Below are 17,220 nucleotides of genomic sequence, written 5' to 3'. Positions count from 1 at the left end.
AATATACTTCCCTTCAAACATTACTATTCAGTCCAAAGCACCTCTAGAGAATATAGAGAATATACAGGCATACATATTTTTATATATATATATTATATATATAATAGTGGCCAATCTGCATCAATATATTAGTACCACATATAGGCTTGAAAATGGAGACACTGGCTATATAGAAGCAATAGTAGCAGATGATGAAAAAAAACCAACTTAGAAAACAGTCAGAAAGCCACCTATCAAAATTTTCCATCTCTGTGCTCTAACTCTCAAAAGATAAGGTGAAAAATGCAGGTACCTGTATTCTTTTAGGGACAGATAAAAGTGGTATTACTGCAAAGCCTTTATATGTAGGAGTATATTAACAAAAAAAAAAAAAAGATATGAAATGCTCATGTTTTTCCATTTCAAAAAGTTCAGAAAATCCTTTCTTTTTGCTCTTGGCTCTTCAAGACTATGCTTTTAAGCATTCATTAAAATGCATTTTGGAAATGTAATGGCTGATCAAAAAGCATGTTTTTCTCTCCTCAGAATGAAATAGTTTTGCCTAGCCTTAGAACTCACCTTTCAGAAGTACTAAAAAAGTTATTACTAATGTTTTGGATAGTATGTATGAAAAAAAATCAGATAAATATTTCTAAATCTTCCAAAATTACTTCAGTATTATTATACTGAAATTTTAGAATGCTGAGCATACAGAGTGCACCAAAGAAATCAGGAATTTTGAAAATTCAGAGGATATTTTTCTTTAAGTAAGCTTGTGTTGCACTTAATTTTTCCTTCCTTTTCAAATACAAGATGGATATAAAAATAACTGACAAAACTCAAATGTGAAGCAGTAGAGTTGGGGTTCTTTTTTGTTTATTTGGGTTTGTGGTTTTTGGGTTTACATATATATATATATATATATGTAGCCATAAGCATAAAGTAAAACTGAGTTCTTTTGATGGAAAAGTCTTTGCTAAAGTGGTAAGGAAGAACTAATGGGTATATTAATTTTGCCTCTCTTGGAGGAAATAGCAATTTATATTGTTCCATTCTCTTAAGGAGCTAAAAATAAAGTAAAACAACAATTCTATCATGTCACTTTTTAGTAACTGACTAAAGCCATGGCCTATTTAATACCTCTGAAAAACAAGAATGTAACAGCATGCATATTTTAAGAGCATCTGACTTCAACTCTCTACAGGCCAACATTATTTACTGGTTCTGTCAGGGTGTTATGTTGCCTATACTTACTAATATAAACCTGTGTCATTGAAACCACAATTTAGCTTCAGGAAAATCTACTGTGAACTGATGGTTCCCTTGATTAATATTATCTCTAGTGTAAGCTGCAAACTAGCAAAAATAATCATGAATTACTATTATTCACAGAACCAGTGGTTAAAGAGAAAAAAACTGCACACAGTAATACAGAAATAATGCTATCAAAACAGTTGTTGCAGTGGTACATTTTAGACTTTTTACACTCATTCTGTTCTTCTTATCTGCCACTCCTTAAGGTAACTTAATAAACAGAATAAGTTTAAGATGTAACACTAGACAGATTTTCTGGTAATTACAGTCACTTCACTTAGCAGAAATTGTCATGTGACAAGGTTTAGCTCTTGTTTTTAAACCTTGAAAAGATTTATAGAAAAGTAAAACCAGAAAACTACTAAGTAACCGCATATTCATCAAAACCAACATTATGAAGTGGTAGTAAAACAAGGTGCATGTCTGAAAAATTGCTACAGAAAAAATAATTTAAACCAAATAAAGACTCATATATACTGCATATTTTACATATAAGTAAATCTAAAATACATCCTTTAGTGTTTGCTGATGGAGGCCTGATGCCAAATCTCTGCATATTACTTGCATCTCTAACAGAATTTCTGTGTGATTATTCTCATACAACATTTGCACAAGTTCATCAACATAATTTCCACCTGTATCCATTTTAGGAGCATTTACAAGCCGAAGACTCACAGAAATACTCAGATAATTCATGCACAAATATCACTTAAATTGCTGAAATTGGTTTCCTACATTCATTCCTACATTGTTCCTAAACACTCAAAAGCAATCAATGCAGTCATCGGCACATCCCAGACATCTATCATACTTAGAAAGAATTTATCTTCCAGCACCTAATCTCTTAAGTGAAATCTGAGCATGCCAACCTCCTTCACACTACTCTGAGTTCACAACAAGCAACAGACAGTACTGGAATTTTCCATCTTCCCAATAGCAGGACATATAAGATGATGTAGGATCTATGCTCCTTCAAATTGTTAAAATGTGATGAGGGGATAGCATGAGCTGAGGGGCAATGGTACCTGCAACTTCAGAACTTCAGAGTCAGCCGCATCTGTAGACTGCCTCCAAGATGGGTTGGATCAGGTCAGTCCTTACGAGCTTTATTTGAGCCACACATCTGTCACGGTTCACTTCACAAGAATATGCTTGGACTCAGTCCTAGCAGGCTGGTTCAAGCACAGCTCCTTCCATCTACACCCTGCTATTAGGGGATCATCAAAAACTGAACTTAATAAATTTCTCCAAATGTGTTAAATAAAACCAGTGGACTTGGAAAGTGAGCAGACTCTCTCATGGCTAAACAACCTCTGCACATACTATATTAAAACAAAGCCTTAAGGAAATCACACTTGATTTCCTACCTTTCGTTTTCAGTCAAGTCATGCAAAGTATAATTAAAGGCAGAGAAAATTGGATGTCACGTGTATTACTGTTGTCATGACTATGTAAGCCCAAGATGTTGTTTGCTAACTACATCTTTTCTCTCACTAAAATGATATATGAATTTGATGTTCAGAATGTAAAGTATCAAGAACTTCCAGCCTGGATATTTTTCTATTTTTGGATACAGATGACTTTTTCTGAACAGGTTTCTTCTGCCCTACTATGGATATGGAGACATATACCAGATAAAGTATCTATGGAATATCAAATTGTGCTGGTTGACAGTTTAATTTTACATTATTTGGCTGGCCATTTAGATTTATTTACTTAATTTATCAGCTCAAAAGAAACAATGACAGAGCCACATTGGTAATTATCAAACAAATAAAATTACACTTGAATTAACAAGCTGAAATTAGCTAAGTGATTTGTTGTGCAGCTAATCATCCCTGATGAAATCAGCTTATACTCATTTCTCAGCCTCTGAACCATTAGCACAACTACAACTCTACATACTGGGAATTTGCTGAATCCTGTGCACGACCACAAATGCATCTGAGAGTCCCACTTTCACTGGGTGGTTGGTTGAACTTATCTGTGTTACAGCAACAGGAATCTGGAAGACAGAACAGGAAGATATGCATGAAATATTGAAGTAAAAATATACAGAATAAGAGTAATAGCGCTGCCAGAATAAACATTTAACCAGTGTAAATTAAAGTCCTAAATACATATTTTATACAATACATCATAATATGACTAAGGATTTATCGAAGACTGAAATTATTGGCTTCAATTTTTATCTCAGTTTCCTTTGCTTGTTATATAACAATATTTACATCAACACTTAGAGGTGGAACAACAGTTAATGACAAAACAGAAAAGGGTAATAATTTTCAGTGATCTATTTCCCCAGTAGAAGGAAAAATGGAAAGATGCCCTACCATCAGACAAGGAAGAGGAGACTATACCTCTTGTCTACTACTGAACACACAAAGTTCGAAAATTCAGCTTGTAATAACCATTTTAAAAGCTTATGGCTCAATTACCTTGCACTGAAAACTGTCTGAACAGCTACCTGAAGAGAGCTTTGGCCCAATGATATGCATATTTAATATGTCTTGGAATAGCAAAGAAATTATCAATGTCATGGAAAATATGGAAAATGCCAGATGCTCAATTGCCAATATCTAGAGGAAGAAATAAAAATACTTGGATATCCATAGACCAGTCCAGCTTCATGTAACAGAGATACTGATGCTGGGCAACCCGATATATGAAACAAATGTCAAGTTTGATTCAACTCTTCGGGCAAGACTGCAGTTTTGGCCAATACTGGTATAAACGTAATAGCTTTAGAATTTTCTAAAGTGTTTGACTTAGTGACATCTGGCATTTATAAAATATTAACATAGTTAACTAGACTGATCACAAACAGCAGCCATCACTAATGAAGCAGCTCAGACTGACAGTGTGTCTTTACAGTATATTTTGCTCCTCCAGACACCAGATCTAGTATTCAAAAGTTTTCTCAAAGAGAGGGAAGGAAACATAAATTTACTGCCTAGCAGTTCTACAGGGGACACTGGCACAGTAAAAATAATTAATTGGCTGCATCATTTAGCAAAGTCAGACCTCGAAAAATTGTGAAGTAGTAACTCAGAGAAAAAAGGAGCACAAGGTAGAGGCGTGGGGACCATGTTTTAGAAAGCAGTATTTCTGGAAGGAATCTCAGTATTGCAGTGGATGAACAACTCCAGCTGTCTGAAGGGGCATCACAGCAAAAAACCTTAATTGCTGTGAATTTTGGTTACACTAACAGCGAAATATAGCCTAGGAGTGGGGTGCAGTGGGGTGCCTGTTTCACCTGTACTTGCACATTAGGTCATTACTGAAATGTTACTGTTTCTTAAAACAATGCTGGAAATTTAAGGAAGCAAGATTGAAACAGTCATAAAAATATTTTGAAAACTTTTGCAGTTCTTAATGCCATCAACAGAAGAGCTAAAGAGCTCTATTGGGCTTCTCCATGGGAAAATGGGAAGCTGACTACATTACCGTGAACAAGTACTGCCACGAGGCGACATTACTCAGGAGCTAAAGAGTGTTTTCATCTAGCACAAAAAGATAAAACCAGAAGCTGGAAGCTGCAGACAAGTACTTTCAAGGTAGAGTAAGACACATGTTTCTATGATTGAGTGTTATTAACCACTGGGATAAACCACCAAAGGAAATTATGATTCTCTTCCCATTTCTGTTTTCATATCACAGTTGGATATCTTGTTTTTCAAAGTTGGCTTTTATTAGTTACTAGGATAAAGAGGGATGACAATGGATCAGTTGTAAGAAACAGAGATACAAGGTGCTAGCTCGCTAATTTAATAATCTTTCTGGCTTTACCTGTGTAAAACTACCAAAAATATACTGTTGGCCAGTACTTTTCACACAGCAGAAAAATGCCAAGGTAAAAAGCTGGCTACACATCCAGTGGATGAGGACTCAGTACTGCATACATATCAATTAATGGCACAACTTCTGATTGAGTTGAGCATCAGTACTTGTTCTCCTTGTTCTCAAAATATCATTTAGCTGTGTTTTTTCCCCAATTGCACTGGTAGCTATCTAGGAAAATTTAAATTTGAGAATATTAGCAGAAAAAGTGCGTTCTGGTGAGTTAAATGGTGTCATGAATTCACATTTATTTACTTTAGTGACTGGTTTGGCTGATCCATTTAGGGGTTCTTGCACATATGATCTGCTTTGGTACTAAAAATGGAATGATGTTAAACCAACATGAAAAACAAAAGTGGCTTGGAAATACTGCTAGCAATACATCAATTTAAATTTGGCTTATATCAGCTTAACTCTGTTCCAGTTACTGAAGAATATGACATAAGAAAGCTGAAAGGTATATTTTCAAAGTCTTCAAAATAAAAGACTTGCTGAGTTCAGAAATAAGCCTATAAACTTTCTCCAGCATGAAAGTATACATATATATATATATATATATAAAAGCAAATTATTCACCATCTCAGAATACTGTAGAGAAAAGCTTATATTAACTGTCAAAGAAATTGTCTTAAAGATTTTGAGGAGGATACTCTAGGGAAACTATTGAAAATCAAGTTAGAAAAACCACTGATGAGAAGGATGAAATAACTACTTCTCTTCCAAGTTAGGGAGGAAACACATCAGATGAAGAAAGGAATCAGAGTTTTATGGGCACAAAATGCAGGCATTATGAGCAGGTACATTAACTAACAAAATATGCTGGCAAAATTGGCAGCTCAAGGCACAAATTGTGCCTGATAAATGAAAATAATCATACTCACTTTTATGTGTAAGTGCAAACCAGAAGCTGCACGCAGGTCTCCTTGAATATGCCTCCTTAAATGTAAGTCTAGTGTCTTATCACATTTTTTTCTGAATTTGTGAAAAACTGAACAATCTGCATCTTTACCTCACAAATCCTGATAGCAGAAAGCTAATTTCTCTCTTCTTTTATTTTTTTTTTTTTTCCCCAGGAAGAAACAATGGGTTCTTGCGCTACAAATGCTACAAGTGTTTGCTTGTTGGCTTTTTTTTGTTCTGTTTTGTTTGGGGTTTTTTTATTTGTTTAAATATAAGTTTATATTCACTACAACTTGGTTCAGAGCTTGAAAGTCACTTTCAGTTTCACTCTTTAATAAAACTATGAATGACTCAGTGGTGCTAAATTAGGATGCAGTAGCCAAGTAGAACAGAAAATACAAACAAAAACTTCAGGAGTGCCTGCAGGTGTCTCTGCTCTTGTGCTGAGCATTCTAGAAAGAGTAAAGAACTTGTAGAATCATTTTGATGTAGTAGAGTCCAGTCCAACAGAAAAAACAGCCAAAACTTTGGCTATGTGTTGCAAACAGGGTGTAAGGTGAAGGAAATATAAATTCATATAGCCAGCTCTTCAGCTGAAGTGCAACCTGTGTCCAAAAATTACTCAAGAGAGAAATGCCGTCAAAGTAGATGTGAATTCATGACCCAGGAAAACTCTTTCATGTTCTTGAAAAAATACAGTGTCGTTAAACCTGTATTTACAAAAGCATACGTCTGAAGTGTGGAAAAAGAAATAATTTTATAGAACTGAATACTTCCCTCAATGATGAGTGTACTGAGTGCCATTCCACAGGTGAAATTCTTTGAATGAGATGTCAAGATAAAATGGGCTTTTACCATATGAAGGCCTATTAGGAAATATGCCCTTTTGACAGAAGGCTTGTAGTAAATGATAAAATAGTTTATTAAAAATTACAGTGAAACATGGGTAGCAAGCAGAGTGCTGGTGTTCTGAATCACTCACCTGAATGGCAAGATGTGTCATAACAAGCTGACATGTTAAATAGTTAAACAGTATAGCTAGGAATCTGCAAGTGGTTGCTAATGGGTGACAGGGCTTACATGGCATTACATTCAGAGGATGGATTTTAACTAGAAGCATTCCAAAGTGTGTGTTAGCTCTAACACAGACAACATGAACTCTTGTGTTTTACAAGTCATCAGCATATGAATAAACTTCCCAAATGCAAACTTGTAATGGGGCTACGGACATCCATATTTTGGATTACGTATTTCAAAAATAGGGAGAAACATATTTAGAACTCATGTTGAATTCTATTCATAGAGTCATAGAATCATAGAATAGTTAGGGTTGGAAAGGAACTTAAGATCATCATGTTCCAACCCCTCTCCCATGGGCAGGGACACCTCACACTAAACCGTGTAACCCAGGGCTCTGTCCAACCTGGCCTTGAACACTGCCAGGGATGGAGCATTCACAATTTCCCCGGGCAACACAATCCAGTGCCACACCACCCTCACAGCAAAGAACTTCCCCTTTATATCCAAATTTCCCTTGTTTTATTCTGTTACCCCTTGTCCTGTCACTACAGTCCCTGATGAAGAGTCCCTTCCCAGCATCCCTATAGGCAACCTTCAGGTACTGGAAGGCTGCTATGAGGTCTCCATGCACTCTTCTCTTCTCCAGGCTGAACAGCCCCAACTTTCTCAGCCTGTCTTCATAGGGGAGGTGTTCCAGACCACTGATCATCCTCGTGGCCCTCCTCTGGACTTGTTCCAGCAGTTCCATGTCCTTCTTATGTTGAGGACACCAGAACTGCACACAAGACTCCAAGTGAGGTCTCACAAGAGCAGAGTACAGGGGCAGGATCACCTCCTTCGACCTGTTGGTCATGCTCCTTTTGAGGCAGCGCAGGATACGGTTGGCTTTCTGGGCTGCAAGCGCACACTGAAGCTGCCTCATGTTCATTTTCTCATCGATCAACACCCCCAAGTCCTTCTCTGCAGGGCTGTTCTGAGTCTCTTCTCTGCCCAACCTGTAGCTGTGCCTGGGATTGCTCCGACCCAGGTGTAGGACCTTGCACTTGTCGTGGTTGAACTTCATAAGGTTGGCATCAGCCCACCTCACAAGTGTGTCAAGGTCCCTCTGGATGGCATTCCTTCCCTCCAGCATATCAACCGAACCACACAGCTTGGTGTCATCGGCAAACTTGCTGAAGGCGCACTCAATCCCACTGTCCATGTCAGCGATGAAGATGTTGAACAAGACCGGTCCCAACACCGATCCCTGAGGGACACCACTCATTCCTGGTCTCCAGCCAGACATTGAGCCAATGACCACAACTCTTTGTGTGCGGCCATCCAGCCAGTTCTTTATCCACCGAGTGGTCCACCTATCAAATTGATGTCTCTCCAATTTAGAGACAAGGATGTCATGCAGGCCAGTGTCAAATGCTTTGCACAAGTCCAAGTAGATGACGTCAACTGGTCTGCCCCTGTCCATCTGTTCCGTAGCCCCATCACAGAAGGCCACCAAATTGGTCAGGCACAATTTTCCCTTAGTGAAGCCACGTTGGCTGTCACCAAGCACCTTGCTGTCTTTCATGTGCCTTAGCATGCCTTCCAGGAGAATGTGCTCCAAGATTTTGCCAGGCACAGAGCTGAGACTGACTGGTCTGTAATTCCATGGGTCATCCATTTTCCCCTTCTTGAAAATGGGGGTTATATTTCCCTTTTTCCAGGAACCTCACCTGATTTCCATGGTTTTTCAAATATGATGGACATCACTTGGATCAGTAATCTAGACAGTTTTCCACCAGAGTTCTCAAATGTTATTCTTTTTAACTTTGAGGACATGTAAGAATCTTACTTTTCTAAAACAATAAAATAATGGCTTCTGACCCTATTCTGAATGAGATGGTAAGCAGGGTGCAATTACTGCCCTACTTCAAAACTGAGTCAAAGATGAGTCAAAGCATGCTGCACAATAATAATTAGGAACATAACAGCACTTATTAGGCTTTTCATTGCCAGTTTCCTAAATAGTTATTAAATACTTTAACGGCCAAAATGTCAGAAACTTAATCAGGAATTTTAAGCTAAATAAACTGATCACCTGATAACATCAAAGATCCTGCTTCCATGTTAATAATTTTTTTTATAATAATAAGAAAGGCAAAGAAATGGCATGAACGCATAATGCAGGCAGAATAACCATGAAGACTGTGCTTTTGGGTTTTTTGTTTATTTGTTTGTATTTGTGGTTTTCAGGACACAAGCAAAAGGTTTGCAGTGTTGTTATTGAAAAAAGAATATTTTTCATTATGCATAGCAGGAGCATCAATTTTATTTAAGTGCTGGCACTTAATCAGTTCCATTCAATTCTACCTCCTTTCACAGTAGAAAAATTCTGCTGCAAGTCTCTCAGAATTATTTTCCAGCTTCACATATTGGGCAATTTGAAGAAGCATTTCAACTTTAATAATAGTTTCTGGATGACCACATAACTACAGAGTCATTACTATTTAAATGAACAAAGAAAGCCTTCAAGCCAATGAAATTAAGAAAAATATCCTAAACCATTAACATAGCCTTTGGTACCTTTGCCTAATTTGTCCTATATTAATCACGGACAGAAATAGAAACCAAATGTTACACTAAGGAACATTAGCTATAAGCACTAATGAGAAAAGACTATATGGAAAAGTTATTTTGTTCAATAAGAAGTAAAGCTCTTGAGAATTGAACTTCTGTGAAATTTAGATCTTAAGAAGTTAGTATTCCCTACTTATACATAAAAAAGTATGAATTTGCAGAAAATTTTCTTTATTACTATGTTACGCTGGCTAGTTTGCACTGTAATGCATTTCCTACGTAGTAGAGGTGTACCAGTAAAATTTTCCTGCCAGCTGATATCTTCTGACATACTCACCGTTTGCCAGAACAGTAACAGCTGATGTAAGCAAAGTAACAGTTAAAATGGAAGGTGTATGTACTGTAAACAAAGTAAATTAGTATATAAATAAATTACTATCTTGCTATAAAACCTTGTTATATTTCAAATTGTTTTTACATTTTAAAAACCTGACTGTACAGATCCTTCTCCTACCCATTACCTCTTCTGAAAGATATTTTGATGTCTACGTGTTTTCACTATCCTAGTGGCTCATCTTCTTTTCTAAATGTTTAATTTTTCAGAATTTATTCTGGATTTTGGATAAGAATTGTGCATTTCAGACTGCTTCCTACTGGACAAACAACAGAAAGCAGAAGACTGGGCAGAACAGCTCCTTTGACACACAGCACACCTCAGCCAAGATCCTGTGTTGGTGGTCAACACCAGGTTTATGAGGTAGCAAACCGGATGTGGGAGCAGAAGCGATACAAAAAAGGGAATTAAAATTATTTGAATTAATAAGAAATAAAGGCAAAATTAACCTGAAGTGTTTAAGACATAAAAGTCCCTATTTGTACCTCCCTTAAATGTATAATCACAGTTATTTTTAATCTAGATTTTTCAAGACAAAAGCATGGTGTCACTAGTACAGGGTCCCTGTGGGATGTTTCATAAAGTTACTGCCAACCTGTCTGCTGTATTTCCAATATGATGTTTCAGCTTGGAGAATTTCAGTGCCAGCGCAATGAAGACCTCCTAGCGGATTTGCCATACATACATCACTGTCATTTTTGATGAACTGTGATGCTAAAATGAAATGACACCATAAAGGTGGAGGGAATCTTCTCAAGCAACTTTTACTCATGCTAGTGAGCACTCACACAAGTAATCTTACTGGAGTTAACAGGGCTCCTAGCTCACTAGCAAAATAAATTATTCCATAAGGAAAGAATCCCTCAGAAAGCAATTGATTCAGTACTGGAAAGTAAATAAATTTCTAGCCACACTTATAAGCACTAGAGTCAAGTTTAAATTTACAAGTGTCTTAGTTATTCTTTTCAGACAACTTCTGTCTGAGCAGTGACTGGAAATGTTATTCAATGTTCCTCATTTAGGTGAAAACCTGAGCTGGTTTTAACGAAGTGAAAGCTGCAAATAAAGTGTGCAGTCTTCTGGAAATCTCAGTCTCCAAATCCATTCCCCAAGTAACCCCCAGTGGAATACGCTAGTTGTAACATTCTAAGATTTTACAAAAATCTTTTGTCAAAAGATATACAGTTCACCAGTGTGTTACTATTACCACTTTTAAAAGTCTCTTTCCTTGATTATGTGCAATAGTTCTAAAGTGATGTGTGGTAATGCCATTCATGACAAGAATAACTCATGATGGGGGATTTCAACGATTCAGCAGTGGAAAAAGTGCAAATTATGCCATTTGTAAATTTCAATTCTTTCTGCCTCGGGATTAAAGAAAGAACATTAATAACTCCTTCACACAAAAGAACTGTGGATCTTGGAGGAAGCTTTCAGTAGCACAGTGAAAGCAAGCAGCCTACACCATTGTAGCACAGAAATTGTTTATCCACAGATTAAATGACATACATGCATGCAATTCCCATTTCCTTCGGGTCTATTTCCTTGTGTCTTCCTAAATGATAAAGTTTTGCACTGCCTGGCACTCTGCATCATCATTTACATTTAATGAACTCAAAATGCTACCAATTTACAGCAACAGCTTCTATCACCCATATTAGATTCATTTTGCAGACAGCTGGACAGTAACAGACAGTGCAGAGCATCTCATAACCAAGAATATTAGTCTCCTAAAAATGTCACCATTTTAATTTCAGAATGCATATGCAGTTCTTGTCAAATTTATCTTAAAATTACTAATTGAAGCATAGCCCCTCCCCACTTCTCTGGGTCTTGAAGGCAGGAAATTTTGTGCGGTCTTTAAAAAGATTTTTTTCTTTTTTTTTTTCCTTTAAAAAGGTCTGAAGTCAAAATGCAAATAAACTGCATTTTTATAGATGACGACTACTAACCTGTACATAACATTCAGAAACAGAGCCTAAGCAGACCTTTCATCAGCCTATCTTTTATAAGATAAAGAAAAGCCAGGTACATGGGCATACCAGAAGCTTCTTTTTTTCTACAAAACTAATCCACCAAGAGTATCCTGCAGCAATCCTGTTTGCAGTGTGCAAAGACCTCTGTCTTTGGTGAAGACCTGAGTGCTGGAAGAATAACCTAGATTCTCACTAGCTTTCTAATGAAGGGGAGAATAGTACTATTATTTCTGCTTCATTCAGGGGTAAGGCTTCAACACAGGGATGAAAAATGAGCTTCGAGGCTCACAACTAGTATATAGTATATAGACAGAAAAGAGTCCAGAATTCTCCAAATCTGGACAACCAGTCATATCACTGATTACATTTTTTTAATGTAAGGAGGACAACAGAGAGACATCTTGAAAAGAAAGTCACCTTTTGCATGCCAAACTAAAATTAAAATAAACAAAAAAAGAAAGAAATTTTTCTTTGCCCCTAGAGATTTGAGCTTATCTACCTTCTGATTCTCCTGTGCATGAAATTCAATTGGAGGTGTATTCTCTAGGCTTTAGCCTTCAGTGCTCTAACAACTCTATCAAGAAAAGAAAACAGTCACCTGGAGTAACAGCTGAAATTCTGAAACATTTTGAGAATGCAGAAAAGCCCAGCTGAGACAACAGCATACTGATGACATGAAGGCAAAGGGCCTCAATTTAGCCAGTGTTACCACCAAAGAGGTAAAAAACCTCACAGAGCTAGAGACACAAACCAGTCATTTCTTATTTGAAGTATACAAACTTCTGAAATATGTCAGTTGCCATGAAGTGATAGCTGCAGAAAAAAGGTGACCTTTCAGTACTAACCATAGAGTACTTTCAAGGAGGCACAAATTAGGTGAACTAACTGAGCAAATTAAACCCTACCTTTCAAAACCCAAGAGGAATTTACCAAGCAATCAAGAGTTTACTAAATACTTCATACTAAAAACCACTACAAAAAGGCCAGTTGAAATCCAGGAGCAGCACATTTAACTCACATTGACGCTTTTCAAATTCACCACATGAACGTCACTTTTACAATGAAATGTAATTTTCAGGAAAATAGTGATCCTATAAGCAATATAATGAAATGACCTTATGCAGTTGAACTTTAAAATATCGCCTCCTGCCCCCCCCAAAGATGTAGGGAGATTCCTTGCAGGTATAAAGTAATTTTTCTACTTAAATGACAATTTTCAGGCCCAACTTACGTCTTTGTAGCCGAAAATGATACGCCCATCATTGAGAAGGGTGGCCTGAAAAGTGAAACTGCCCAGGTTGTAATTATCCTGCAGATGTACATGATCCCACTGGACAACTAAGGCTGTGCCTGTGAACCCCAGAGTGGGGGTAGAGAAGCAAAGGGAAGAAAAAAAAAAAGTAAGAAAAATATTAACTGTCTGTAGGAAGAGTACTTAACTGCAGTTACCCGAAACAAGAACAGTGACTTATTTCTTTTTAGCAACTTTCAGCCCTACATCTTGAAATGCCAAAGATATTACAAATATAAGTTGCAGCTGAATTCCTCTTAAAGGTAGATACCACAGTGCCACAAACAACTACCTCCACTACTTGCACTGAAGTCTGTTAAAGCAAGACTGGGCAAATAAATAACTTGTTTGGAATTGCACAAGGAGCCAACAATCACTAAAGGCGGGACTCAGCACTGTGAGTTCAGATGTGCTGCCATACCAGTGCTCTGCAGTGGCTTTTTTTTTACATTATATATATATATGTTTATACACATATATACATATATATACCCTGATGACTTTGAAATGTGAAGTGCTCAATAGCATCGCCAGTTTAGTAGAAGTTGTTTGAGGAATTCAGATTCTTCCATTAACTATGCATTAATATTTTTCCGCATGGTGCAAGCCCTTACCAGTGTTCTGCAAGTTGAAAAATATTAGGTGCTGGCAATAAATAAATGTAGTTTAAATTAAACTACTAAGAATTCATAGATGGGGTAAATACTGAGTCTGGTGTGCAGAGATTTAGTTGGAAGAGACTCATTAATATTCATGGGAGTTCTCTGGCTGAATATGCACTTATCACACTAAAAATGTACCCCAAGCAACTTGCATGCCCTGTGAGCATGTTTTACCGATGTTGAGGGTTATATTCAAGCAGCTTGGCTGAAAGACAGTTATCACCAAAACTATGTTTACTGAAAATTACTTTTTCATCTTTCTATGCCTTCCTCAACACACTTTTCTCCTTGGCACTAATGGGCATTATGTGCTTTGATTCACAACAGTTTAATTTATTTTCTTCCTGGAGTGTTGAAGGTGGGTCAGTAAGCAGCCAGCTCAACGCAGTTTTGGTATACCCTTGAAACATCTTTTGCCACAGGTCTTCTGTGCTGTAACTTTCATAAACACATCTTGGTAGAGGATGTCATGAAACTATGAGAATGCAAATTTTTTGATGCACTGCACTAAGTCCACCACATTTTTGTCCCATGTATCTTTCATAAGTATAGTACATGCTCATTAATTGTGCAATTAGTGTATTTTTGTTTCTGTAACAACATTCATTAATTGCTTTCTATTTGAGTGCATTAAATTTCATTTTAAAGGAATTTAAAGGGACTTTTAAAACTATTGTAGCAAAAATAGCCAGAATGTCTTAGTCAGTCTTAGAGTCCCTCAGATCTATGTGCATCTCAGAATCCCAAGCTAAAGTGGAAGCCAGCTATCTCCAAAACAGTCTTCTCATTCTGAGGACCTTTATGTAGATCCATGTGTACATAAGTTCCTTGTAGTCAGCTCCATGACTGAGACTTTGATGGTCACCACACACTATGCTTGCCCACTGCAGATGCTGCACTAAAGCAGCACACTTCCCACAGGGATAAAACACAGATGAATGAGAAATGAGGAGCTCAAGATACAATTCACTCAGTTCCTTTTTATTTGGGGTAAGATAGCAAATTCTTTGTCCTAAAAGCACATGGGGTCCAAAAGATCACCATGCCTTACACATGAAGAGGGATCCAAAATCTCAGAAGCATTCAACCTGGTCATGAAAGCCATATAATACAGTGTGAAGAACTGCGCAAAGTGGGAATACTGGAAGTCAGGAACACAACCCCCAGAATCCACGGGTTCTTTCAGTAAAGATGACAAATCTCAGGCCATAATGTCAAATAACTTATGAAATTAAAGTATTTTTTCTCTGTTTGAAATTTCTCCATGCAAGTAGTAAGACTTACGCATGTGTGTTTATTTTGTTGGATTTTTTAACAAATAAATGCTGCAAGTAATAACTAGATTGAAATGAAAGGTTATGACTAGGTGCAAAGGTTACAAGGTACAATTTAAGCCCCAATATAAGGAATAAAAATTAACACACCTGGTTGGAAATGTGACATATTTTTGGATGTGTTCAAAAAATTTGATTAAATTCATTATGAATAAACACAGAAAGAATGGCACAGGCTTATCCAGGAAGATTAAAAACTATCCCAGGTCTCATGATATTAAGTCATGATACTGAACTCTCCAAAGTTTTAAATAGGCTGTCACTTTAATTGTATTCGGCCAGTAGAGGCCCAATATAAGGCAACAGATACCTTTTTAATACATAGGTTATGTTTTCAAAATATTGATTATAACTAACTTCATGAGACAAATATCCATGCATTCAAGGCCTTTGAAATATCTCACAGATTTTCAAGTATAACACTGTAGTCTACCTTTTAATCTTTTGTACAAGGGACTGTTGGGAACTTGTGGTGTAGATGAGTGTATTGGATTCCAGTCCTGGTACCCCATGCACACTTAGTCACTGACCTGCCTTGCTTCAGTGTACTTTTGTTATTGCATTCCACAAATGCTATTTTCATTTTAGTTAGTGGGAGGATGGTATTTACAATCTATAAACAGAAACTTGCACTTGTATACAAGACAGATTTTTCATTTTAAAACTGATAAAATACATTGCTAGTTTGAGTTTATGTACTTTAACATGCAGAATATATCTCCCCAATTAGAAAAATGCATTCATGTCTCTTTAACTGTGTTCTAAATTAAAAACAGTTTATGGTTATCTAGCCACATGCTTTATACAGCCTGTAAGTTAAAAAAAAAAAAAAAAAAAAGAAAAAAAAAGGATAAAAAAAAGAGAATTAAAAAATCTTCAGTTTTTCCTTCAAAAATAGTTATTTAGAGCCAATAGACACATTCATTTATGAAGGACTACTACATACCATTATCAAAGTATCTGACTGTTGAATTTCTTGACACACTGGGGTCAAAATTTGCCATTAAGGGTGCAATGTATTGTGTAGCTGTTAGCATTCGATGCACAACTTCTCCGGTATATATGAAACCTAAAAAAAAAAAAAGAAAAAAAAAAGAAAAAAAAAGAAAAAGAACATTTCAGTAACTTCTGAAAAGACTTAATAGAATGGCAGGTTGAACTACACATTGCCAGAGCATTAAAGGGTCATCAGCTAAGAGAAACCCCACCGTCAATTTAATAGTGAATTAAGTAAGAGCTAAAATTTCAGGAAAATGTGATAGCTGCCAGAAAAAACAAGATCAAGGATTAAAAAAAAAAAGGAATAATTAGTCCAAGAAGCAAATTTTCATACATACATAAAGCCAGAGCTCACTCAAGGAAGAATAACTCCAGTTATGGACAAAATGCACATATGTATGTGGCCCTATCAAAATTTACCACCATGTACATTCCAGAGTGTTTTCTACTCCTTCCAAAAATCTGCAATCTGTTCTGCTATTGCAAGTTGTTACTTCTTCATATTTCTAAAGACAGAGTAAGAGACTATTCCAGACAAGAAGAGGCAACAATCTTTAAAAAAAAAAAAAGTCAGATGAAGAGTGGAACAGATAGGATATTTCATGATTATAAGCTGAGCAGCATTTTTGCTACACTCTCTTCAGTGTCAGGTCTCACTAGTTTATCCTATTCATCCCTGAATACACGGTACCCACATCAATAGTGTGCTGCTTTCATCAGAAGCGCTCACCCAAAACCTCTTACTGGTTTGGAACTAGAGTTCTTGTTCAAGGTAGAACAGTAATCTACAGTGAACGCAGTAATGCTACAGTTTCTTCAAAGCAAAACTTTGTATTTTAATGGCATTTCAAACAATAAATGGTCTACAAATAAACATTATTGTTTAGGTTTGCCAACTCCAGTTAAATAATGCAACTAACTTCTTTAGATGCCCCACACTAAAGCCTGACTTAAAAGC

At 36.7% G+C, this 17,220-nt stretch overlaps 1 protein-coding gene across 2 annotated transcripts in view; it reads right to left on the bottom strand.

Moving 5' to 3' along the window:
* PLXDC2 (plexin domain containing 2) overlaps window positions 1-17,220 on the bottom strand; it is a 266,023-nt gene that overhangs the window by 62,688 nt on the left and 186,115 nt on the right. For both annotated transcript variants that reach the window (XM_065666537.1, XM_065666536.1), the window contains exons 5-7: window positions 16,210-16,332; window positions 13,208-13,326; window positions 3,199-3,298 (exon numbers count right to left, since the gene is read on the bottom strand). In XM_065666537.1, coding sequence (XP_065522609.1) covers window positions 3,199-3,298; window positions 13,208-13,326; window positions 16,210-16,332 — 342 coding nt within the window. The remainder of the gene's footprint in view (window positions 1-3,198; window positions 3,299-13,207; window positions 13,327-16,209; window positions 16,333-17,220) is intronic.

The sequence above is a fragment of the Lathamus discolor genome, chromosome 2 (assembly GCF_037157495.1).
Source record: "Lathamus discolor isolate bLatDis1 chromosome 2, bLatDis1.hap1, whole genome shotgun sequence".
In the NCBI taxonomy this organism is placed as follows: domain Eukaryota; kingdom Metazoa; phylum Chordata; class Aves; order Psittaciformes; family Psittacidae; genus Lathamus; species Lathamus discolor.
This window is presented reverse-complemented; position numbering and strand designations above follow the sequence as displayed.